The sequence below is a fragment of the Dermacentor albipictus genome, chromosome 8 (assembly GCF_038994185.2).
Source record: "Dermacentor albipictus isolate Rhodes 1998 colony chromosome 8, USDA_Dalb.pri_finalv2, whole genome shotgun sequence".
NCBI classification, from domain to species: Eukaryota; Metazoa; Arthropoda; class Arachnida; order Ixodida; family Ixodidae; genus Dermacentor; species Dermacentor albipictus.
The window spans coordinates 131,821,888-131,848,947 of NC_091828.1; the positions used below are offsets into that span (position 1 = coordinate 131,821,888).

General features: G+C 47.1%; 1 protein-coding gene across 1 annotated transcript in view; it reads left to right on the top strand.

The window, feature by feature from the left end:
- The first annotated feature begins 1,334 nt into the window (after nt 1-1,334).
- Nucleotides 1,335-27,060, top strand: part of LOC139049178 (uncharacterized) — a 136,834-nt gene continuing 111,108 nt past the window's right edge. Inside the window, exons 1-5 of the mRNA XM_070524495.1 lie at nt 1,335-1,427; nt 3,483-3,761; nt 8,670-8,825; nt 18,072-18,133; nt 25,462-25,643. Coding sequence (XP_070380596.1) covers nt 3,590-3,761; nt 8,670-8,825; nt 18,072-18,133; nt 25,462-25,643 — 572 coding nt within the window. The 5' untranslated portion in view covers nt 1,335-1,427; nt 3,483-3,589. The remainder of the gene's footprint in view (nt 1,428-3,482; nt 3,762-8,669; nt 8,826-18,071; nt 18,134-25,461; nt 25,644-27,060) is intronic.

A 27,060-nucleotide genomic window follows, 5' to 3' on the forward strand; every position in this document is an offset into this window, starting at 1 on the left:
ATATCTTATATCAAGAAGCATGCCTGCCTTCTCATGCGATTTCATATCCTAAGAGTACGAACTTTTCTAAACATATATGCATCACCACAAAGGAGATCGCAATGTGCTTTCGTTTACGAACCAGCCTCATTTTTTTTAGCTATCACGTTGTCCTCAAGTTGTTGTCGATAAAAATTATTGGGCCCATTAAACGTTCACCTATGCGAGGTGGTCTTACTAAATTCCTCCGTTCCAGATGCTAAAATTGAATTTGATGATGTTTTCCCAAATAATGCTAAACATCTTGCCTATCAATACTTGAATAGTATTCTGGAAGACCACCTTGCGCACCTGTATGCAAAGAGCGTTATAACAACTGATGCTTCCGTCTCTGAAGAAAAGGCAGGTGTGGGCATTGTATCACCACATTTAAATTAGTCTTCTTCGATTCGGCTACCTGACTTCATGCCTATCTTTCAGGCGGAATTATTGGCAGTTGTCCTAGCTTTACGCAAATTACCATCTATGTCATTAGCCATAATCTTAACTTATTGCCTGTCTGTCTGTTCTTCACTAACCACACCCAACTTGCCAGATGCATTAAAAACTTTCTATTCTCTTCTCCCAAAACACTTGCCTCTCGTTCGTTTAGTGTGGGTGCGAGGACACAAATGTCTAGCCTTAAAGAATATGCAGATACACTCGTAGTAGCATCCCACAACGGTCCTATAATCCCCATTTTATTTTCGTCAGCTTTCATCACTGCGGCGCGATTCAGAAAACATACTGCTACAAAATAAGTTCGCGCAATCATCATTGGCAACATCTGATTTCCCGCATCTCAGTTTTCCTCGGAACAACAAATAATGCTCCTCTAGAAAAATGGAAGTAACGATTGCAAGACTGCGGTGCCGAGTCCCCCCACTGAACATTTACCTCCATAAGTCTGGTCTGGCTGTATCGGTCTTGTTCCCTTTATGCAATGAGATTGAATCTCTTACACTTCTTTTTGACATGCCGTCGTTTCATCATTCAACAGGAAAAATTTTTAGAACAACCCTTCCAGAAGCTTGGCTTGAATTTGACTCCTCTTGTAACTCTTTCCTTTGGGGCTACCATTAAAGCCACATGAACGTTTGTGAAGCCATTCGCATCTTTCTACATGAGACAAAACAAATTGCGTGTTAGAATTCTTCAAAATACTTAGAATGTTAACAAAATTCACAAAATATCTAGATAACTGGTTATTCATACCTGTAACTGTAGACACTTTAAATAATTTCACCCTAATTTATTAAAAAAATGCTAACAGTTCCTTCAACGCCCGATTTTTTGCCCATCTCCAGCGGTGGGTATGGGCCATTTGTTCAGAGGAACAAAAACAAAAACGTCCAAACCACCCCGATCAGCGCTTCAAGCCAAAGAATTGACATCCCAGCAGAGTGCAGGTGCGTACTTTTGCTAACGTCGCTCATTCTTGGTAAGGTGTCACACGCCCAAAAGAGCCAGTATATAGGCGTCCCGTTCGCTCTTCTAGGTGCGCAGGGTGAAGGTTGATCAACGTAGACTGCACGCGAGGTTGTTCGCCGCGTTCGGTAGATACGCTCATGTCTGCCGGGATTTCTAGCTTTTACGAATTCGGATGCATAGACAGGCATGGTCACGGAGGTTGACGATTGAGAACAGAACGCGCCACGAGACCCAAAGTCCGGCCTGGTATGCTCTGTGTCGTTATTGGACGTAGCGAGCTGCCAGTTGCAATACTCAACACTAGCGACGATACCCGACGTTGTGACATGTGCATTCTTTTTGTTAGAGTTAATTTTACGCCTGGAATGACGATTGCGCTACAAACCAAGGATATGTTAATTCCGCTGCATACCATTCCTTGAACCCTGGCAAGAGGTACGGCCGCAGGGCAAGTGTGCAAGTGGCGTTTATGTATTCAGCATTGTGAATTGATAATAAATTCAATTCGTTTCATTTAAGCACCACTGATGATTGATTTCCTCTACCTAACATCGATTCGTTGGTTTATGGCGATGATGTTGGAACGGGTGCGCTTCACTTGTGCAGCAGGCGTGCACTGCGTCGAATGTAGCGCCTCTTTCAGGGTCTGTCACTGCACGGCTGGAAACACAAGCAGAAGGCGCGAACGAGTATCTCTCATGGATCATCCGGCGGCCTTCTGGAAGCAGCAAACGCTGTGCACAGTCATGCCGAATTCTTCTGTTCAAAAGCCCTAAAGCAGCGGCTTTGATGCGAGATGCCGCAGTGAAGGGCGTCAAGGGGGGCGTGAGATTTAAATACGCGATGGAAAGACGCAGCCAGTGGGGGAGGGAGAAGGGGGAGTGCAGGGGAGAGAGGTCACGTGTTAGCATAGAGCATGCAAGGGCTAACGACTGCCAGAACAATGTTTCCCTTGTTCTATGTTTGAAGTTACTGCAACTTTTGTGAGACCATGAAAGCAGTCAATACACTTCCACCTTATACGAACACCCATACTGTGACCTCCACTAGCCTCTGAGTTCTGCGAACTGGAGTCCATTGCTTTCTTTGCACAGGTGGCATCTTTTGTGATTGCGGGCAAACTGTTTTACATACAAAGTATATGCGTGTATGAAAAATAAAAGATAAATGAAAATGTATGTGACAAGGTGAAGTAATAACACATCAACGTAACAGAAGGGCGAGAAGAATCGTTAATAAATGATGCGGAAATATACATACAGCTTCATAAGCATGGTATAAATTATATACTGTATACTGGGTGTCCAAGTTAACTTTAATCTGAGTTTAAAAATGTGCCAATTCATTCTAACGTGACGCGACCAAACGCATGTTGCTGACTATTCTATGGAGTCACACAATTCTTTTATTCTGCTTAATTGTGTAATTAGTCAGGAATAATTAACGAACTTCTGAAGCAATGAAGTTAGGTAAAGAATTCCAATTAGAAAATTGTAGAGCGGTTTGCAAAACATCCGATTAAACAGTTTCGAATTGTCTGTCCGTTAAGTATTAGTTTTTTCCGCTTAGCACGCCCGGCTAAGTGTTATGTTCGTTTGTGCGTGAAACATGTGGGAGCAGTGCAATAACGACGCGCAAGCGGGCATGTCACGTGGTGCTTTTTTGTATTTCGCGGGCATCCGCAGTAAGCTGAAAAGCAATAATTCTCAATAGATAGACAGACAGAAATCGTTTATTCGGACGTTTTGAAAACCGCTCTGCAACTTTCTAATTGGAATTTTTTGCGTAGCTTCGTTGATTCAGATCCTGGTTAAGTAAACTCCACTAATTATCTAATTCAGCAACATACAATAAAAATAGCATGCCACACTACACACAAAAGTGAGCAACACGCATCTGGTCGCGTCGTCTTGGAGTGCACCGGCGTATTTTTTAAACTCTGGCTAAAGTTAACCGAAACACCCTGTATAGTATAGCTCCCGAGGTGCAGTGCTTCCTGCTAATACTGGACCTCACTGTGCTACATTGCGTAGGGACAGTGTGGTCCAACGTTGGGTTCACGCTGGCTCAGCGTCCCGGGCCTTCCAGGTCAGCGGAGCTTCCCGGCGTTCGCGGTGGCAGTCGTCGTGCGCTGGCCTCGATGGCGGTGGGCGCTTCGAGCGGTGCTGTGCCCGGCTCGCTGCGCGCCGTCTCGCTGCTGCTGCTGCTGCTGCTGCCGCCGCCGTGGCCGGCCCTCGCCGCGGCGGCGCCCGCCCGCAGCGACGAGCTCCCGCCGTACCCGGCCGACGTTGTGCACAAGCCGGACCCGAGCTGTGAGCGAAAGACGGGCCGACGAGTTGCGCTTCGCCGCCACTGCTGCGACTGGTGCCGCAAAACTTTGCGGTGACCTCTAGAAAAGTTGCGGATGGAAAAAAAAATCACGTTGGCAGTTCTATGGGATTCGACAGATTTGGACGGGGCAAGACAGGTTTGGGTAACAACCATGCGGACCACCGCGGTGTAAGACGCCTAAATAATTTGCGTGGGAATGTACGTAAAATTTAGCACAGGTCGAAGCATCGGCACGTGCACCTAGGAAATAGTTCCTCTCTTTTGCTGTTGGTTTGAGAAACCACGCCGTTTTCGATGTGCAGAACATCCTCGGCATTGTCAGGCCACTTTTCTTTCCGGCTATCTGTGTTACCGTTTTCGAGGGTCGATTACAAAGACAGTGCAGTCAGAAAATGCGGGCCGATTCAGAAGATAGTGATGTTTGAGAATTTCGGCCTAACCTCGTTCACAGCGTCCTTCAATGAATATAAAGAAGTCATCGTAGTGCCCAATCTTATTTTTACAGCGTCAAGCGAAAGTAAAGTACATCTACGTGAGCAGGGTGTACCACGTAACTTGAGCCAAACATTAAAAATATGCAAATGCTACGTAGTTTGACAAAATCAAGGTCATGTTCTTTGCCGTCACTCGTAGATACTCAGATTATTTTTTGCATTCCACCTAATTACATAATTAGTCATAATTAATTAACTTCTCAAACATTATACTTAGATAAAAAGTGTACATGAGAAAATTATAGAGCGACATGAAAAGCTCCCGATACAGCTTTCGGTTGCTCTATACATGCTGCATAAAAGTGTTTTCTGAGCGTGAAAGAAACCCGGGAATACAAACAAAGTGCCTCGAGCGACCAGTCCCGCGGCAATTCTGCGTGCATTTGCGGGCTTTTTCCTCCTTCGGAAAAACACTTTTATCTAGTACCTATCGAGCAAACAGAAAGCTGTATCGGGCGTTTTTCATGTCGCTTTAAAATTTTGTTTTATTGGCACTTTTCATCTAATTATAATATAAGTTGATTAATTAATTAAGAATAATTAAGCAATTAGGTGTAAGGCAAAAAATAATCTGAGTATCTCCAAGTGACCGCAAACAACATTACCTTGATTTTGTCAAAACTACGTGGTATTTGCATATTTTTAATGTTTGGCTCAAGTTACGTGGACACCCTATATACAGTGTGTTTCAGTTAACTTGTGCGAAGCCACTAAAGAAAAGAATGTGTACGCTACGCGAATGCAATTTCATTTCATTTTATTTCCTTAAAGACCCTGTAGTAGGGGTATTACATAAGGGGTGGGAATAGAACAACTGTTATAATGCATTCTATTCTGTAAATAAAAGTTGTTACATCTTGAACAAATTCTGAAGAGCAGGTGATGGCAGCGATTTGATGAGGAAGGCCATTCCAGCCTTTAGATGCTCGGTAGAAAAATGAGGCTGAACATGTATGTGAATGTGGTTGTGCTACCTGCTGGGAACGGCCAATGCGTCGTGACCGGCGCGTTGGGGGAACAATGTACGGTGGCCGAAATAGTAGGACCTGTGGAAGAGGGAAAGGGTGGCAATGCGGCGACGAAGGGATAGAAGCGATAAGGAAGATTCTTTTTTTAAAGGTGATATGCTGACGTTGCAAGAGCATGCGGAATGAATATACCTGGTGGCGCGATTTTGAACTGCTTCCAGGGCATTGGCGAGATGTGCTTAATGCGGATCCCAGTTGGGAGATGCGTATTCGAGTTTCGTTTCGCTAACAGTTTTACATGCAATGGAGCGAGGCGAAGGTGATGTCTTAGATATCCCAATGTCCTGTTAGCCGACCAAATAACATAAGTAACATGCGCATTCCAGGTTAGATCATTAGTGAAGGTGATACCCAGGTATTTGTAGTATTCCACTGATTCCACGGTGACGTCACCCATCCGATAAGAAAAGCGAAGAGGGTGATGACGACGGGTAAACGAGACAAGTTTGCATTTATTAGAGTTGAGTGTCATCAGCCAAACATCACACCATTCTTGTACCCGGTTAAGGCCTGATTGAAGAATTATTTGGTCAGTGATGGTATTGACTGCGCCGTAAATAACGCAGTCATCGGAAAACATACGGATATGGCAGGACACATGCAAGGGTAAGTAGTTAACATAAATTAAGAAAAGAAGGGGGCCAAGGACGGACCCCTGTGGTAGGCCTGATGCGACGAGTGTAATGTTTGAAGTGTGGTTATTAAATGAGACATACTGTGAGCGGTTAGTTAAAAATTGCTCAAGCCATTTTAGGATATCAGGATGTAAATGCAAACGAGAAAGTTTTAGTAATAGGCGTTGATGAGCGATTTTGTCAAACGCTTTCGCGTAATCAAAAAATATGGCGTCAGTTTGTATGTTACGGACAAGATTAGCATGAACATCATGAACGCCAATCAAGCAGTATTGCTGGATATCCCCTTGATCAACTAAAATTATATTTATTATGAGCTTCAGTCGTTAAGTAAGAAAACAAGTAAAATAATGATTTAACAGCAATTTATTCAAGTGAAGTTCCAGAGCGCATACAGAAGTATAAAATCGAATTGTTTCTGTGAAGCTGTCGTTGTCTTATTTTTTCTGTGCTGCACAGAAAGCAAGCGATCTCCGAAGAAGTACCATGCGACTAGGTGCTTGCGTGAACCAATATTAGTGTCTTCAAAATTGTTTCGAACGGATTACCAGTGCTGCATGCAGACATGATATATGTATGAATAAGCCGTAAACAAACAGGACGGTTCAAAGACAATGGTCCTGGCTTCCACCTTTGTCAAAACAACTTGTCTGTTGAATTAGTGGAGCGAATAGACATTTCACGCAGCAGTACGCAGTGTGTGTGTACACATTATTGAAGCGATGTCAGACTGCGCGGGCATGTCAGCGGATCATGGAAGAGAATGTGCTCGCGGCCAACGCGTCATCTTATACGCTTACTATACGGTCTACGTTCACTTCCACGTGCAGCATCGGTCATTTACTGGAAGCACGTTTGAGGCCACTAAGGGCGCTGTGCGCAGTTGCCTAGTCACACAGTACATTTCCAGATTTTACGCGCTTTCCTTGGAAGTCCGAAAAAAGTAAAACCACAACCGCTATCTTCACGGGAAGAATTGAAATGGATATTTCTCAATACGTTCAACATTTATACTGAATTCTTGCGCTTAACTCGATGCTTCAAAGTTGTTTAATTATTTCTGCTAATTTGTGACGTTTGGTTCCGGTGAAAAATATTTTGGGTATGTCAAGACGACAGTCATGAACGCTGAATTGGTTGCATTCGCGTAACGCACACCTAGTTTTTTGAAGGCTTGGTCAGCTGGAACACTCTGTACGGTGCAACTATACCGCAGCGCCGTGCTTCTCAGGCTGTTGCATCTGTAGTCGCCCCAAAGCTTGGTCGACGCGACGAACGCGACCGCGGATGAATCACTTGAAATTAGCGCCTCGTCAACGAAAAATCTGTTTACTCACAAACGCCATGACGTTGAATGGCTTTATCCATGCTACCGCTTTCTTCGGGCCTTTCGTTATGTCGGCCAAACTGGCCATGGTTTTCAGGAGAATAAAATTATTCTCTGACGGGCATTCCCGCCTTTCATTTCACTGCCGATATCGCCGCTGCAAGCCTGTTTTGGAGGCAGCACAGCATTGCCTAGGCATCTGGAAGGTGCACGTTAAAGAACCCCAGGTGGTCCAAATTTCTGGAGTCCCCCACTACGGCAGGGATCATCATCAGATCGTGGTTTTGGCATGTAAACCTCCATAATCTTTAGGCATCTGGAAGGTGTACGGGAAGTCACGAAGGCCTTCCACATCGAGAAGAAGGTGCAACGCAAGCCACCACAGTTGCTTGACTGTGTAGTCCCTTTATTATATTTCAGTTGATGGCACGCATGTGTTTCACTTGTGTCAAGCAAATGTCTGTCTTCACTTAGCTGGAAACCGTCTTTGTGGTCTGCTTGTCTTGCGTATTTCAACGCCGACCTTGTTCATTCATAGCACGGTTCAGAGCAGCGCAATAGCAGTGCGCAAGCGCCCCGTCACGTGGTATTTTTTCCTATTTCGTGGGCTTCCTTTGTTAACGTGGAAGAAATTTGGACCATGTGAGATATTTAATGTTGCAAACAAATTATTGAGAGGTTTCTCAAGGTGCTCTACAACTTTGCGTATCACACTTAGAGTCCGCGGCCCATAATTAAAAAGATGACAAATTAAGCATATCTAATCCGTTATATATATATATATATATATATATATATATATATATATATATATATATATATATATATATATATATATTATTGACCGAGGATACGGTCAGTAAAGTCATTATTCTTATGATTCGCTTGCTGCGCTGTGTTTGACAAGTGTAGCAAACTTGCAGGAATGATAGGTATAGATGTCGGCGCATTTTCGACAGGGAACACTGTCACGTAGCTGACTTTCCAATGTTAGCGCACGCGTGCATAAAACGCGATGTCGGCGACACAGTTCTTCGCAGACGCCGCGCTGTGTTCTTTTCGTCTTGAGGGATCGTCTGCCATATTCAGCGGGTGTCTACTCCTATATCCGGCCGCGTTATGCAAAAAGCCGCCGAACACAAACGTTTTCCACGTGTGGTACAATCCATATGGCGGTGGGGACTGCAGATACCTTCCTCGTGAAAAGATTATAAATGTGCTAATGATGATCGCGATGACGATGGAGGAACAGCAGGTCGCCAAATATTAGAGTGAATGGCCATGAATTCGCTAAGCGACGGCCTTCGTTAGAGCCCTAACTTAGCGTTGGAAAGCAGCCACTAAATCAGCCAGTCGATGCTTGGCCGGACAAGCAACGTGCTAGTTGATGGCAACCTTGTTGCAGATTGCCTGTCGCCGGTGAACCTGTCGTTCTACAAAAGCCTTCGCCAGTACGAGTTCGAGACGTCGGCAGACGCACGCGAGCCCCAAGCTATGAGAGTCATCTACGCGTACGGTCGCTTCATCGCCTCCATCTTTGTGCCGGCCAGGGTGCCTAAGGGTGAGCGACGAGTGTGTTTGTTTGCGTTGTCAACACCGTGCACTGTCTAAAGGATGTGGTATAGAGCAACAACAAGATAGACCTTCGATGAAGAACCCTTACCGACGAATTAACTCAAAATAACTGGTATATTCCATCGCTGGGAGCGCATAGGCATAATTTGTGTAGTACCAATACAAAATACAGCCTACAAGGCATTTCGGTTTAATTTTGAAGTTTTGTTTGTGAGCGACAAATTGGAAAGCGCTGCACCTATCTATGTGGTCACCAGTGTCGGTACTACTTGTAAACAATGTTACGTCACGGGTTAAGGCGATTGGTTTCGGTGACGTGCGACGTCATTGCTTTGTCTCCCTGATTGGAAGACATTTCACTACTGTTTGCATGGTGTGTCTTGCACTTGTTTATACGAAACAGTAGTGCTATATTATGGTGTAGCAAAGCGCAGGATCCCCCTTGAACTAGCACCTATAGATATAGGCGTCACCCGCCGTGGTTGCTCAGTGGCTATGGTGTTGGGCTGCTGAGCACAAGGTCGCGGGATCGAATCCCGGCCATGGCGGCCGCATTTCGATGGGGGCGAAATGCGAAAACACCCGTGTGCTTAGATTTAGGTGCACGTTAAAGAACCCCTGGTGGTCAAAATTTCCGGAGTCCTCCACTACGGCGTGCCTCATAATCAGAAAGTGGTATTGGCACGTAAAACCCCAAATATTATTATTATTAGATATAGGCGAAACAGGAGCACAGATATATGGCATGGTTGAGCCGTGACGTTATAGATTTTTATGGCGCAGCTCGGGCGGATAGCCTATCGGTAAAGGTGGACTGCAGTGATCCCACCTCACTGGCTATCGCAGTTTCGATGACGGCCACAGCGGCCGCAGGTCGATGAATGAGCGCTTCTTTACTTAGATTTAGGTTAGAAATTAACCTTAGAAATTACTTAGAAGTTAATCCAGACTACAGCGTGCTTCATAATCAGATCGTGGTATTGGCACTTAGGAACCCACAATTTAAATAATTGAGAACGGGGAAAGTAAGCATTGCACTTGTTAAATCTCGCTTTCATATTATAGCACTCATTTAACCTTCGGGAATATTCCTTGATGGCACCGCACTCATTCCAGTTGTCGCCAAGGTTTCCAGGTAAGGGCGTTGAAAGCATTGCTTTTATTGTGTACCCTTTAAAAGGCACCCTCAACGAAATATCCCTTTTGCTTAATTGGTTATAACTTAAACATGAGTGTACTGTATACTATTAAAGTAATCTTGGCAATGCTGCAGGGCGGGTAAGTATCCAATTTTCTTTTTAGCAGCATTTAAATAGCGCCTAAGCTGATGACACGTGCACCTGGTGTTCAGTGGTTATGACGCTTGCATACGAGCACGTCGCCTCCGACATTTTGCTGGCGTCACGGGCAACCGCGGACGCCACCAAATCTCGGGGCTCGTGCGAAAAAGCTGCCCTCGTTCTCATTGTTCTGGGTTATGCGTCATTTCCGCAGAGCGGTAATGACGGCGTTTTTTTTTTGTACTTTCTCACTCTCTCTCGCTTCTTTTCAGTTTATGAAGTAAAAACATTGTATAATTCTTTTGAGCATTTAGTGACGCATCTACTCGTATATTTTGAGGCTAAGGTCTCTTCGATTTCTCGACGCCTGGTGAGCTGCTTCGGTTGCGGTGCCATGCGAGTGTCGCACCAATTCAGAAAGTTCGAGTGATGTGCCCACACTGGCGCTGCACGCTTATTTCCACAATTAACGAAAAAGTGCAACCATTCTGGCCTTTTGGCATCGATGTGGTCGCAGCGGCTTCTGTCGTCGTCACAGCGTTCACAGGGCGTTTTTATTGCGACAGCAATCATACGGACACTCCAAGCGCAATTCTGCCGTCGGCGTGAGGTTCCGCATAAATTCCATGGGCGATAACACCGTCGCCACGAGCCTCACACCGTATGTACGAGCGAAAGCTTGCGGGAGGAGCCGGCGATGCCGGCTCGATCTCGCCCGCGCGACAGGGACGAACGCGAAGAGGCAGCGCGCTGTCTTCTCCCGCGCGCGAGGCACCTCACGTTGCGTGGCGGCGGAGGGCGGCGCTCTCTGCGGCGGCCATTGCGTATGCGGTCGCGCGGCTGTTTCTCGGGAGCGATCTGCGTTGGGGGCAGAGTCTAGGTGCGTCGGTAAAATGAGTTCTTGGTCACTTATTCCAGGCATAACAGCAGCGCCAAAAACACACACATAAGAAAGGAACACTGACAGACATGGACGATCGCTGCAGGTAGCAAAGCAGCGATTGTCCGTGTCTGTCAGTGTTCCTTTCTTTTGTGTGCGTATTTTGGCGCTGCTGCTACGCCTGGCACGGCGGCGGATCGTAGCTTCGCGCGTGCTGTGAGTGTCCTCGGTGCTCACGTTGTGTGGAAGCGATATATACACCAGCGCGAATGGCTGCTGCCGCGTTTCCTCACGCCAGCGTCTTGACAGCGAATGTGCGAACCCATGGAGTGCGATGTGTTCATGTTCGCTGTGCGCGCTGACACCATGTTTATTATTTTGTTAGCAAGCGAATGTCTACGAGTTGTTACGGCCGATAAAAGTGCTATCCTTACTTCGTACGGCTGTCTTCTAATTTGCTATCGCAATCGATGCTTCGCCTTTCGGGCGAAACTGCGTCTTCTTTAAAAGTAGTTCAAAGTTACTTTATTAGGAAACCCTGTTTTAGGCATTGAAGCACAAAAGTAACTGGAACACCAATGCATTTTGACGGACACTTTGAAAATTAATGTGTCGGAACTGGTGCGGTCCAAAGAACTCGTTCCACGTGAATACGCCATGCGAACTCAGCGGCTATAATTCGTAGATTGGAATATGTGGCGTAATGTTATTAATTTCAAATGTTAATTAGGGTGATTGCCTTAATGATTCAATTGAACGTTTTGATTTCTCGTAGAAATAATGGCCGCCTGATCGAGTAATTCAATCAAAGGTTAGAATAGTGCTATCTACCACAGGCAATGTTTAAAAAAATTGGTGCAGCTACAAAAAAAGAACGATCCTGTATATTCAGAATTTCAGAGTCTGAAAACTCATGTAGCCACATCAGACAGCGATGCTGTACCCTTAATGGCGAAGATGGCCGATCGCACATAGACCATCTCGAGACCTGGCATTGGAATCCAAACTCTTCGCACGACATTTAAACCAATTGCATGCTTGGTACACTGAGTAACCTACCATGCATCGCAATGGCTTTGGAGAGGCAGAAACACTCCGCCTAATCCACGCCTTTGTATTTAGCCGAGTCAAGTGTGGTCTCCCCTCGACCTAGAACTTAGTAAGGCCGAGGTCAAACAAGCCGATACGCTCATCCGGACGGCCTGTGATGCTGCTCTCGGACTGCTAACAGGAACGCACACCGATAGCCTTCTAGCCTTAGGCATGCACAACACCTTCGAGGAGCTCAAGGCCGCGGTCTTGATGTCGCAACGAGAAAGACTCAGTTTCATGCCTACGGGTGGGGAGAGTAGGCAGGCCTAGGGTGTCCCATGCGGGCCGCAGTACAGTGACGAGCAACCCGTACCCCTTTCCGTCAATATATAAGCCCAAATCAACACCGCGCCGATAGCGAGAAACATTAATCGCTTATATCACAGAGCGCGTCGCGGTGCCAGAGCCAGACAACTAAAAAAAATGGCTGTGGCTTAGCTAAGGTTAAGCCCAGGATGCGAAGCGTACTAGCCTTTATTTTAGTTGTTGAACCACTGTTTAGCCTGGTGAACTGCTGTTGCTTGGCTATATTTGGTTCGGCTAGACGAATAAACAACTCATGCGTTACTCTGCTTCGCCTTCAAGAGTGGAACGCGACAGCGTTCCCGTCGACCCGCCAAGGGGTGTAAGAGAATTGGCTACGGCGCAGCGACTACGCGCCCCGCATTGGACGCGGTGAGCGTCGAGCAACGCAGCGTTCGGCGCGGCAAAGAAATGTGCGCCTGAGCAAGCGACGCACGCCTGAGCCTTAGAAACAGCTCGTTTCTAAGGCAACACCGCATTCACTAGAGGCGCTTTTGTACCGCTTTGAAGCATCGTACTCGTGGCTCAGGGGTAGCGTCTCCGTCTCACACTCCGGAGACCCTGGTTCGATTCCCACCCAGCCCATCTTGCAAGAGTTGAGCCAAAGCCACCTAGAAAATAGACAGCTTTAGTACTGCGTACGTAGCGTACGCAACGGCGCTGCGTACGTAAGATCGCTGCGTTCTGCAAACTGCGCATGTGCAGAACGCAACACAAACGCTACGAGATGCGTACGCGGCCGCTGCGTACGCACGCATCCGATTCTTGCGTGCGTACGTAGGGAGCCTTGCGTGCTGCTCTCGTGGTTCTCGTTCGTTCGGGAGAGCGCGAGACAATAGTTTCGAAAAATGGCGGTGTCGAAGGCGACCAGCGGAAGACTGTTCTTTTCCGTGGCGTACGACTTGGCTTTGCTGCGCGAAGTAAACGCGCAGAACCCTTTCCAGGATCCTGCAAAGTGGGAATGTACAACCAAAAATATGAATTTTGCTTTTACGAAAGTCTTCAGCGTGCGCTGTTTGCGCGAAAGGCTCGACCTACTCTTGGCGCAGTTCATCGGAAATGACCGTGCCAGCCCCAGAAAGCAAGTGTTTGGTCTTTATTTTTCTCTATGTGATTCGTGCATTTCATCCGCATTAAAAGTAGAGTCTCTTAAAGGCCTAACCCCCGTATTCAGAAATGCAACTTAAGTCGAAGCCCATGCTTGACTTGATTTAGATGACGCCTGGCGTTAGCGTGCCCAAAGACGCTCAATGCGTTTCCTTGAGCGCGTTCGCGATAGGCGTCACTTAGATCAACTCAAGCATGGACTTCAACTTAAGTTGCATTTCTGAATACGGGGGTAAATATAGTTCGACGAAGCGGGAACGCGCCCACACGTTACATCACGTTAGTCAGATCAACAGCCTCTAGTTTGGCCGACGGTTCGACGTACTGGTGGACACGGCCAATGCGCTCCGACGCGCCTGGCGTCTAACGCTCGCGCTCTTACGTACGTAGGCATTTCGCAGTACTAAAAGCCCCAACGCGACACGCGCTCCTACGTTCCGCAAAGCCCTTGCATGCTGCGTACGTATCGTCATGACGCAGTACTAAAACTGTCTAATCAGTGTCTGTAGCACGCCGCAATCTTCGCTTCTCATTCCAACGAGCAGCTCTGTCTCCAGGAGGCATCTCACCTCGTGAGTGTCTAGCAGAGGCAAGCGCAGCTGCTTATATGCCGCCGCGACGCCGCGAGCGACGGCGCGAGTTGGAGCCCCGTTTCTCCTCTGTCGTGACGTCACGGTGTCACGTGGTATTGAAGGCGACACCGCCGCGCCTGAGGAGCTGGGTTGAGCTCTAGTAATATGCTTCGCATAAAAGGAACAGTGCGGAACGGACGCGGACACACTTTACACGGACGCAGCCCACTGTGGCACACGTGGCTTTTCGCTGGCCGTCGTTAGCTCGCACCGCAGGCTATTTTATCTGTGCCTCAGCCAAAACCTGCTTGGCAAACACGGCACTAGCAGTCGAGGACTTCCGCAATCAGAACCTCAAAATCAAAGCCAAAGAATCCACGATGAAAGCGTCTCATATCCTCACGTACTCTCAGACAGCATGACATTATTTCACTAGCGGTCGCGTTTTCTGCGTGTGTCTCCCGCCTGCTAGGTGCAACACTGCATCAGGAAAACAGAATCGTATGCTGCCCGGGACACACCGCAGCCACGGGGCACGACACAGCCGACAGTGCAGCTCGAGCGAGTGTGCCCCGTCCATTGCTTAGTTCTTCCCCCAGGGCGAAAAACAATGCAAAAAGAAATGTGAGGGTAAGCCCGCACCACCCGAACGTATAACGGGCATAAACAGCCAATCACAAAATAATATGAAGTGGGTTCTTGTCACGAAATTCCGAGACGTTTAAAGCCAATAAAAGTACAAACATTAATCTAGGAGGCGAGGCCAGCAAGATGAAGCAGAAACTAAGAAGCAGAAAACGCGGATATGAAGAGATTGGTATGAAGAACCGGCTAAGCAGCTCCTGAAGTAGCAAATTAGGTGGTTAGAGGTCAGTTTTAGCTTTCGGCAGTGACCCACAGCGATCATCCCGTGCGAGTTTATTGAAAAAAAAAAGCCAAATAAAATAAAAGACCCCGAAGGTGGCAGCCTGAGTGTCTTGCTCTCGCTCGTTGTCCGGGCCGGCGCGGGGATCAGCAACGAGCACGGCGGTAGAACGCAGGAAGCCCAGGTCCAACCGGTACAGGCGTGTGTCGTAATGCTACGGAGAGAATGCGCTAGTTGACGAGATTAGTGAGTGGTCACAGCGAGTCCCATAAGGGGCAAGTATGTTCATGCATAGTGAGAAGTGTAGACGGGGTAAAGAATGAGAATATAGGTGTAACAGAGGATAGAAATGAGGATGATGCATGCAGTTAATGCCAAGTGGCACGGGGCGTGCCCCACATTGGCTGGTATGAACAGTGCAATGACAAGAAGCAGGAAATGCGAAAGTAACATGAAAGATATGGTAGAAGAGAGGAGCAGAGTGGAAGAAGGGAGCCAGGGAAGAGGGTAGGAAGTTCTGATGTGCGTCATGAAGAGAGGACAGACTAGGTATATTAGGTGCGAGTGAAGTTATGGTGCGAGCCTGCTGCAATAGTAAGGGGGGGGGGGGGCTCGTGATCGCTTCATTTGAAGCAACCGCGGGATATCCTATCGAACACCAGCGTCGAGAAAGACAGCGCTACCCCCCGCCACACGTTCAGTTAGGTGTAAGGGAAGCACTTGCATGGCGCCGCCTGCAGACAAATACATGCCCGCACCTACGGTTAAAACACGTCATCCGTCCCACCGCATACGTGGACAACTGCTTGTGGGCCAGCCAGCTGTGGCCCACATTACGTGGGAATGCGAGCTCAGGCCACAGAAAATTGATACCTCTCACATTCCAGCGCGAAAATTGAGAACGGTATATTAGGAGAACCCTTAGGAGACCTGGCTCATTATGCAAAAAAGAAGTGAGGCGTGCAGGCAGGACACAAGAGTAGAGAAGTGGTCAACACGAACGCCGACTATCAACTGCCGGGAGCACTGAGGCGAAAAAAGAAAGAAGACACAAAACTCATCTGGCTCGCCAGCTGGGAAAAGGAGGCTCAAGAGGCACTACTCGACCAAGTGCGGTGGGCTGCTCAGGCCACTTGGGACTCAACCCACCTGCTTCCACAACTCTTTGCTTATGCAATAAACGTTTTAACGCGATAGCGTTAAGGAGCTCGTGTCGCAGAAAAGCCGGTGTCGTCGGCGTCGGTGTCGGCGTTTGCGGCGTTGACCGTGAGCGATAAATCACGGCAGGCGCTTCATAAATAAAAAGCAACTTCCAAGATTGGCCCGGTGGGAATCGAACCAGGGTCTCCGGAGTGTGAGACGGAGACGCTACCACTCAGCCACGAGTTAGATGCTTCCAAGCGGTGCAAACGCGCCTCTAGTGAATGCGGTATTGCCTTCGAAACTAGCCGTGGAAAGTTATATTGCGGTGTATATCGGTAATTATGAACATGTAACGTACAGAAGTCACAATTACACGAGTTGCGAAGTGCGTTTCCGCTGCATTTCTTCTGCGCTTTCCGCACACGCAGAGCCATCTTGCGGCAAACACAGAAAACCCCCTCCTCTCAATGTACGGCGCTGCCCCGACAGGAGGCGCGCCGCGCGCGCATTGGGACCGCTGCCAGGCGCGGCGGGACTCCCTCTCCCCTGACGACGCTTCGCCGTGCTCCCGGTTTAGATCACTATCTATCTCTCTGCCCGTGCCGATCACAACGTTTGGCTGGCGTAGATCGTTTCCCCTCCGAGACACCGAGTTCTTTGGTTCGTTCCGTTCGCTCAGGCGCACGTTTCGTTGCCGCGCCGAACGCTGCGTTGCTCGACGCACACCGCGTGATAGGTGGGCGCTAAGTCCGATGCGGGGCGCATCGTAAGTGATCGCTGTGCCGTAGCGCATTGTCGACCCCTTGGCGGGTCGACGGGAACGCTGTCGCGTCCCACTCTTGAAGGCGAAGCTTAAGCGTCCTCCAATTTTTTTCAATCTCACCGAACGCCGTTGACACAAAGCCTCAAGCTGTAGTCTGCTCGAAGTTCGGTTGGTGCGCGGACATTTTACTGCACCTTGGTTTCACCCTTTAGGGCACATTCACACCGGCGACTTGAGGAGGTCGCGCGACCATTTGCGATTCGCAATCAAAAAGCGACCGAAGGCGACTGATGTTCACACCGGTAAGCCCGGCTGAGCGCGACCCGCAAGTCGCAATCCCGGAGATTATCGTTCTCAGCGAGAACTCTCGGAATCTACGCGGAATTTGAATGCGACGCCGGAGGAGGCCGGATGTAGACACACGAAAGATCACTTCCGGTGCGGTGCGCCGCTGATTGGTTTATCAGTTTTGCGACCACGGTCGCGCGACTGAAAAATCGCGCAGAGAGCGACTCGCCCAAAATGGTCGCTTTTCGAGAAAGGCGACCGTTTGCGACCATTTGCAACTGGTCGCAAAGCGACCAACGTGGTCGCGCGACCTCCTCAAGTCGTCGGTGTGAATGCGCCCTTACCGAACAAGTGCAGGTTGGTCGTTAAACTCACCGAGGACTTGAAGTGCACTTTCTCTAAAGAAATAGCAAAGTGCAGATGGCACGCACTGCACCGGGAAAACGGATAAGAAAGTGCTGCACTTCCTCAACTAGTGCAGAAAGTGTCTCTAAACCGACGAGAAGAGACCTGTAATATTGTTACGGAAGGATGAAAGAAGAGAGAGGAAGAAGATCGGAGACGCTGGCTGCTGCGTGTTGTTGGTGGTTAGCCATCTTATCTAATCTGACTCATCTTGTATATACGTTGTAAATACAATCATTTATACTCCCAACATCCCCGTAACAATATTTTGCACGGAAGCTTATGTGTGTCCATGATACACTATCTCAGGCTGGCCTATTCACGTGGTCGCAAATTTATTTCCTGTTAGTTAGTAGTTGCGAATGCTGCCTTTGTTCTTATCGTGCAGGCGGAAGGTAGAGCGCATCTTATACAGACGCTGTATCTGAATGCGATCGTCTCTGCGCGAATGTTGCCGCTCGCGGTCGAATTCATGTGTAAATGAGGATGTTGCATTTTATGTGTACGTGAAAGGACTTGTGTGCTCTGTTCCAGTTTTACTTTCGGAAAAGATGCTCACAGATCCGGCTTCTCATCTCAAAGAAAACATTCTTCCGGTGAGTGCGTTTCAGCAAAGTTGAGAACGCGTGTGGTTGACTGCATTTCACGCCAAGTAACGGTACTATGAAACTGTAATTCACTGTTATATACGTACTGCTTATACCCCAGTTTCACTCAGACTTTTCTTGCGTTATGTGTAAACGAACAAAGGTACGGACGAGTTCTGGACCATGAATGTGCACCCACACTGGCCCCTATTGTCAGTTTGCCAGCCCGTGTAGTAAAAACTTGTGGCGCGTGTTACTTGTTGCTATACTAGTTGGCGAGCGAAACCAATGTCTCCTTCGCTAATTGCCTGCCGCGTAGTTTGTGCTTCAACTTCAGCGGTGGTTCCCGACATTGGGGCTTGCAGCCGAGCAGCCTTAGAGGGACACTACAGGCAAATACGAAGTCGACGTGAACTGTTTGAATGCCATTACAAAAACGTCGCAACGCTTGTTTCGTGCCAAGAAAAGACTTAGTTAAATTTACGAGAAAATTGCATCTGAAGGGTACGAATGCCTTTTTGGAAATTCAAATCTCCCGCCACCTAACCGGGGTGCCATCGCAACCATTTGCTGCCGTCAGTGAGTAAAATGGCGTCCGACAGACAGCGGTACCGAGCAAAGACACAGCGGCGGATTCGCCGCTGCAGCTGCTTTGTGGTCAGGTGGCGTAGACCGTTCGGGCATACCGCGTTATCACGTGCAAGTTGAATTATTCACTACTTGCAGTTTGTGCGAGCTTCGTAAGCAAGCGCAGCACTACGCGATAACCACTGAACCGCCAAAGCGTGGACGGCGCGGAGTCGCGCAAAAACGAAACCTTTCGACCGCCCGCGTTGTTGCTAGAGTTATGTTAATGAGTTCTTCTTTCTGAAAGCAAAATAGAACTAGACAATAGCATTTTATTTGGTCTTATAATACAATGCAAGCATGTTTCGTGCAATGAGTGGTTGAGTACCAGCGACAGAATTTAACTGAGGAGTGCTTTCGTCATCGGGCAAGCACTTGGATGTTCCATCGTCGTCATCACCATATTTATGTACACTGCAGGACGAAGGCCTCTCTCTGCGATATCCAATTACCCCTGTCCTGCGTCAACCGATTCCAACTAGCGCCCGCAAATTTCCTAATTTCGTCGCACCCCCTATTCTTCTGCCGTCCTCTACTGCGCTTCCCTTTCCTTGGTACCCATTCTGTCACCCTAATGGTCCAACGGTTATCTAATCTGCGCATTACACGACTTGCCCAGCGCCATTTTTTTTCTCTTAATGTCTATTAGAATATCGTCTACCGTTTGCTCTCTGATCCTTCTTTGTCAGTCTCCAAGTCTTTGCCCTATATGTCAGCACCGGTAAAATACACTGATTGTATACCTTCCTTTTCCATGATAACGGTAAGCTCCCAGTCAGGAGCTCACGATGTCTGCCATATGCAATCCAACCTATTTTTATTCTTCTGTGAAGTTCCTTCTCATGGTCATGTATCCCTGTGATTAATTTACCTAGGTAAACGTACTTCTTCACAGACTCTGGGGGCTGACTTGCGATCTTGAACTCTTGTTCCCTTGCCCGGTTATTTATCATTATTTTTGTCTTCTGCATATTAATCTTCAGCCCCACTCTTACCCTCTCCGTGTTAAGGTCCTCAATCATTTGTTGTAACTCGCCCGCAGTGTTGCTGAATAAAACAATGTCATCGGCAATCCGAAGGTTTCTGAGGTATTCGCCGTCGATCCTTACTCCTAAACCTTCCCAGTTTAATAGCTTGAATACTTCCCAGCACGCAGGGAATAGCTTTGGAGAGATTGTGTCTCCGTGTCTGACCGCTTTCTTTACAGGTATCTCCCTACTTTTCTTGTGTTGAATTAAGGCGGCTGTGGAATGTCTGTAGATATTTTCCACGGTATTTACGTAAGTGGTCTGTACTCCTTGATTGTGTAATGCCGCTATGACTGTTGATATCTCTACGGAATCAAATGATTTTTCGTAATCTATGAAAGCCATATAGAGAGGCTTATTGTACTTTGCGGATTTCTCGATAACTTGACATGGATGTAATCCATTATAGAGTATCCTTTCCTGAAGCGACGCTGTTCTCTTGGCTGACTAAAGTCCAACGTTGCCCTTACTCTATTGGATAATATTTTGGTAAATATTTTATATAATACTGGGAGCAAGCTAATGGGCCTATAATTTTTCAGTTCTTTTACGTCGCCGTTTTTGTGGATTAGTATAATGTTTGCATTCTTCTAGTTTTCTGGAACCCTTGCAGTCGATAAACACTTCTATAGAGAGCCGCCAGTTTTCCTAGCATAATGCCTCCTCCATCTTTGATTAAATCGACTGTTATCCCATCCTCTCCTGTCGCTTTTCCCCGTTTCATGCCTTGCAAGGCCCTTGTGACCTCATATCTAGTTATAGGAAGAGTTTCTGTATACTGTTCGTTATTGTTTCGAATAGAGTATTCCTGACTCCTCTGGGTGCTGTAAAGGTCAGTATAGAATTCTTCCGGTGCTTATATTATACCTTCGAGATTGCTGATGATATTACTCTGCTTATCTTTCAGTGCGTACATCTTGGTTTGTCCTATGCCAAGTTTCCTTCTCATTGATTTCCGGCTGCGTCCATTTTTTACGGCTTCTTCAGTATTTCTCACGTTAAAATTTCTAATATGACTTATTTGCGATTTGTTGATCAGTTTTGACAGTTCCGCGAATTCTATCTTACCTCTTGAGCTGGACACTTTCATTCTTTGTCGTTTCTTTATTAGGTCCTTTGTTACTTGGGAGAGCTTGCCTACTGGTTGCCCTGGTGCCTTGCCTCCCACTTCCATTGCTGCCTCTGAAGCCAGCCTCGTTCCGGTTTCATTCATTACCTCTGTGTCATCATCATCATCCCACTATTCTAAGGCTGCATACTTGTTGGCAAGTACCAGCTTAAATTTGTCTGCTTTTACCCTTACTGCCTCTAAGTTGACCTGTTTCTTCTTGACCAATTTTACTCTTTCTCTGTTCAAATTGAGGTGAATCCTAGCCCTCACTAACCTGTGATCACTGCACTTTACCCTACCTATCACTTCTACATCCTGCACTATGCTGGCATCAGCAAAATTATGAAATGAATTTCATTTCTTGTTTCACAATAGGGCTTTTCCAGGTCCATTTTTTGTTGCTACGTTTCCTGAAAAAGGTGTTGATTATTCTGATCTTATTCCTTTCTGAGAATTCTACCAGCATCTCTACTCTAACGTTTCTAGAATCGACGCCGTAGTTGCCAATTGCCTTTTCACCCACCTGCCTTTTCTCCACTTTTGCTATGAAGTCACCCATTACTACTGTATACCGCGTTTGCACTTTTCTCATCGCTAATTCGACGTCTTCATAAAACTGATCTACTTCCTCATCGTCGTGACTGCATGTTGGAGCGTAGGCTTGCGCTACTTTTAGTCTGTACTTCTTATTAAGTTTGATTACGACTACTGCTACCCTCTCGTTAATGCTGTAGAGTTCGTCAATGTTGCCCGCTATGTCCTTATGGATTAGGAATCCTACCCCGCATTGCTTCTTATCAGGGAGACCTCTACAGCAGAGGACATGGCCGTTATTCAGCAATGTGTAAGCCTCACCAGTTCTTCTAATCTGTTTCAAGGGAGTCTCCAATCATGTCATCCATTTACTTCGATTTCTCCATTATTAACGCTTTGGTACCGATAATGTTGACGCCTTAGAGATTCTCAAGCACTAATCTGTCACTTTAGCTTGACCTAATATTTACGTTTAGCATTCCTTTACCCGCACAGGGATGGCTCCGTGCCAGCGCACAGACGTGCAATCATCAAGCCACCCTAACATATTGCTGGCGTGCTCGGGAAGTTAAACTTTGGGACCGCAGTATTCTGCTTTAAAGTGAAATTTTATTTCTTTGTTATTTGGAACATCGTGGAAAAATATAGTTATGGAAGAGAATGCATCAATTCTAACTCGCCCAGCTTTCCATCTGACTCTATTTGCTCAGTAGAAATGCACCAAAACATAACCTACTTTGCATACACCTTAAGTGGCTAGATATCAATGGCATCCGGCGCTCGTCGCTTTCGTAATTGTAGAAGATGTGACAGTAATCATAGAGGAACAAGCACGTGATTTTGTTTTCAAGCGTTCACCGCAATCTGCAACCGCAGTGGATACTATTGGAGAGGAGGAAACGTGAGATGGTTTTCAGTCAAGTTCTCGACTAACGCGACACGCATCTAATAAGGAGGCATTGCTGAAACATGGACCGGTGTTTGCGAATAACATGAAGGAAACAAACAAAATGTGGTGGGGGAGGGTGGACCTGACGTCATATTTTTGAAAGCGGAAGTGCGGCCATCTTGATGCGCCATCTTCCTCTGCGTCTCCAATCAGCTCGACGGAGCAAACGGGCGCGAGCTTTGTTTGAACTTACGTTGCGATGAACCGCCGGATGTACGCGCTGCTGACACGCGTCAGAACAAAACTCACGAAACTTCTGCAGCAGTTTCAGTGAAGCCGATGCGCTCCGGCGTTTTTGTGTGGTACGCCGAAGAAGGCGGCGAAGGTCCGCTCCGTGATAACGTGTTGCTGGCTAACGCTCTCGGACCCAAAACACAACTTTAGGGGGCCGCGCTACAAATACAGCTTTAAAGCTCAGAAACTGAGCGTGCTTCAACAAAGACACGCGCTGAAAAATATTATCTCACTTTTCGCAGGCCGATAGCAGCAACGACAGCTTCACTAGCTTGGTTGCTATGGCAATACGGATGTTTGATACACTAGTCGCAGTGCTCTTTTGCGAAAAACAGCATGTGGCTTCCGCCACACTCTCGTCAACTCATCCGAGAACGCCGGATTATCTCCTACGCTTTCCTTCCTCCCTGGCGAATAAGATCAAAATTTAGATTGACATTTATTGACGTCTCGAAAGGTCAACACACGTCGAAAGATGCCTATCACCACAGAGTCATTCCTCCCCCTCTCCCGCTTTTATTTTTTGTTATAAGGGTGTTTAATTAATACGTTCTGTTTAACCAGGAAATTATTACAGAAAAATTACCTCGGTGAAGATTACTGATGACCTAACACCAAAGGTCCCATAATCGTATATTGAAGTAGTTCTTGCGTTCAGCAGCTTCGCTAGGGTTAGTTGAGACGCCCTATATGTATATGGCGGACAGGAAGATGCTTAAATGACCGACTTAGCAATATCTGAACGGTAATATTAACCGAGACGGTCATCTCTGTGTTAGTTTTCAGGAGAGCGTTTGTGTGCGTTTGCTGAAAGATTGCCTCATCCAGGCACGAAAAAAAAAAAAGTTGTCACAGAAAGAATAGCTGAAGATATCATCAGTAGTTGCGAAACGTGCGTAAACGCAGCTTGTGTGTTGATCAGCTAGATAAAAATATCTTTTTACCAGGAGCATTGCGACGTTTCTTGCGGGGCCGGTGGCGAATAAACCGTGGTTTATGTAAATCTGTGAATTTCCAGATAATAAAGCATTGAACTTAGGCCACTGTGGTGTGTGCGTCTCTCCAATACTATTCACAGCGTGTTTACAGGAGGTATTCAGAGACCTGGGTTGGGAAGAATTGGGGTTAAGAGTTAATGGAGAATACCTTATTAACCTGCTATTCGCTGATGATATTGCCTTGCTTAGTAACTCAGGAGACCAATTGCAACGCATGCTCACTGACCTGGAGAGGAAAAGCAGAAGGGTGGGTCTAAAAATTAATCTGCAGAAAACTAAAGTAATGTTTAACAGTCTCGGAAGAGAACAGCAGTTTACAATACGCAGCGAGGCACTGGAAGTCGTTAGGGAATACATCTACTTAGGCCAGGTAGTGACCGCGGATCCGGATCATGAGACTGAAATAATCAGAAGAATAAGAATGGGCTGGGGTGCGTTTGGCAGGCATTCTCAGATCATGAACAGCAGGTCGCCGTTATCCCTCAAGAGAAAAGTGTATAATAGCTGTGTCTTACCAGTACTCACCTACGGGGCACAAACCTGGAGGCTTCCGAAAGGGTTCTACTTAAATTGAGGACGACGCAACGAGCTATGCAAAGAATGATGGGTGTAACGTTAAGGGACAAGAAAAGAGCAGATTGGGTAAGGGAACAAACGCGAGTTAATGACATCTTAGTTGAAATCAAGAAAAAGAAATGGGCATGGGCGGGACATGAGGAGGAGGAGGTAATGAAGAGGGAAGATAACCGATGGTCATTAAGGGTTACGGACAGCATTACAAGGGAAGGGAAGCGTAACGCGGGGCGGCAGAAAGTTAGGTGGGCGGATGACATTAAGAAGTTTGCAGGGATGACATGGCCACAATTAGTACATGACCGGGGTAGTTGGAGAAGTATGGGAGAGGCCTTTGCTCTGCAGTGGGCGTAATGGGGCTGATGATGCTGCTGCTGCTGCTGCTGCTGCTGATGATGATGATGATGGTGTCTGCGTGTTCCTCTCGTCCTTGCATGCTTGGGCTAAGGTGCTTGTCAAGTGTTACAACCCGTTAAGCGCAAAGCCCGAGCTGTACTTCTCCGACCAATTTGTGCCACTATCGCCACGAACAAGTCCTGCTGTCTATATAAACACTGTTGATCAAGGCCGCATACGATGGCGACAGAAAAGAGAGCCGACAGAAAAGCGCCATGTCCGCGTCTTTTCTGTCGCCTTTGAGCCCCAGTGTACTACGTGATGCCAAACCAACTAGCCCATCAGTCTGAGCTCCATTGCATCAACTGTAATTAACAAGTCACGCGCGTCTGCTCATTCAACAACCTGCTGCTCAGATTGGGCATTCTTGCTAATTTTGTTGTTTAGATTTGTTTCCCTGTAATATATGGGCGTGGAGAGCGCAATATTGAAGACAATTCTGCATCATAAAAAAAACAATCTTTTTCAGGTTAGAACACGTTGGCGGGCTAGTTAATTAATATCCATAATAAATGTGTAGGCGCGACTTAATGAGCACGTACAAAGAAGCGTCCGCGTGCACTGTGTGCGATTCTTTCTGCGTCGTCATTCAGTCTCGCTTGCATATTTTATCATGTATCTTTCTCGAAACAAGGCTTCCTTCAAATGTTTTCACTATCTGTAAAAAATAAAGCATGAATTTACAACTTTTTTCCAATGGGCACGCGCGCGCCAATCCCCGCAGTATTGAACAAGATGCTCGCAAATGTTGCGCAATTTTTTTCTCTTTTCATTTACGAATTAAAGGCCTAATAATGAACCAAGCCGCCAGAGTGATAGTCTATCTGCAGTAATGGTTTGCCCGTGACTGCAACCTGTCCCGCCTCGTCACCGCGGTGCACGTGCAGCTGGTCCTGGAGTTTCCCTCTCTCCTGCTGCTGGTCGGGGTGTGCGCAGTGCTGGTGGTGGCGGTGCCCGTCTGGCCGTTCTGCAGATCTCGGCCTGGCAAAGGGAGCGGCGCTCGAGAGGAGGGCGAGTGGAAGAGACTCGCCTACGCTGCTGGCCTCGTCTTTTGCTGCGTCATCATGCTGTAATTTGTACTCGATGTAGCGAGCTTCACCGCTATTCTAGAGCGTTCCTCCACTCGAGCGCACCTGCGAGGAAGTGGCTGCCCCTCGCAATGGCCACCGAAATATGGCAGCGCAACGTTTTATTGTCTTTCTCGTAGGCACCGCTGCTCTACGGCGATTTTCGACAAGCGTGGCGTCTTTTCCACTCGAGGGACGGCGCCGTGCTCCATTCGGTGCAGTTGTGAAAGTGCTCCGGGTCTAGGACCGTTCGGGGCTACGGAGATTAGTCTCATTCGATACAAGAAGCACACGCTATCTGAAGCTTGATTGACTAATGCGGTTCATGTGGGGTCCGGAACTGCTGAGTAGGTTATGGGGAACGCCGTAGTGGTTAGTTTTGTTGATCGCTCGGGTTTGGTTGACGTGCACTGAAATCTCAGCACGAGCGTTATCGCATTTGAAGAGCGGAAATAGTAACCGTGACCTCATGCTCAACTGCAGATGCTGATGATTATTGGCATTCCCTTTGTAACTGGACAGACACCAATAGTCACTTAGAATGCTTGAATTAATGAGCTTTCCATACCTCTATTGCTATCTAGTCTATATGATCTCGATCATATAGCGTTCGTATTTAAAACCTCCATCGCTATATTGTACCTTTACCTGCGCTAGCAATGACTCCGGTTCTATGAATCTCTTCTCTGCCTTTTTTCCACCAATACTCTAATCGTCTTTTCCTTATATTGACTACCGATCACTTCATCCTCCCCTCACCTTTGAATCCCAAAGTTTCCCGACGCACATGCCTCATTATGCGGCGTTAATTTTCTCCGGTATGTTTTTGTCCTCAGGCAGCCAGCTCGGGCATCAAAAACAAGGCATTTCTCTTCGCACTATCATACAGGCTTTTCCTCCTCATTTCTTTCTTGCCATTTTTGTGAACCTCTGTGGTCATTTTTGTTTCTATCCTTTGCACTCAAGTGGCCGTCTCTGTTTCTCTTACTTTCTTTCTTATTGCTCCTGCTCGTCTGTTTGCACGTTCAGTTCCCCTGTACTTGGTTGCCAGCTTACTCGACCTCTTCCTTCATTCCGTGTCCACGCTTTTCAAGTACGGATATTTGTGCACCGTAGCCGGCCATTTCTTTTCATCTATATGTTCCGTAGTCTTTCTTCAAAACTAATCTTGCTCTGGGCTTCTCTCACTTCAGAATAAGGTCAACCCCCGTCACATCGCACTGCTTCATTTGTGGTTTTACTGTGGGCCCCCAAAGCTAGTATATTCTCCGACCTGGTCAATATTTCCGATTAATAGCACAGAGTTGCATTTGCGAACGCTAGTGCTGGCACAGCGCACCATAGCCACTGTGCCAACTCTTGAGCTTCGAGTATATCATATGCGGCTCCAAGATTACCAATCCCGCAAAATTTTACTTG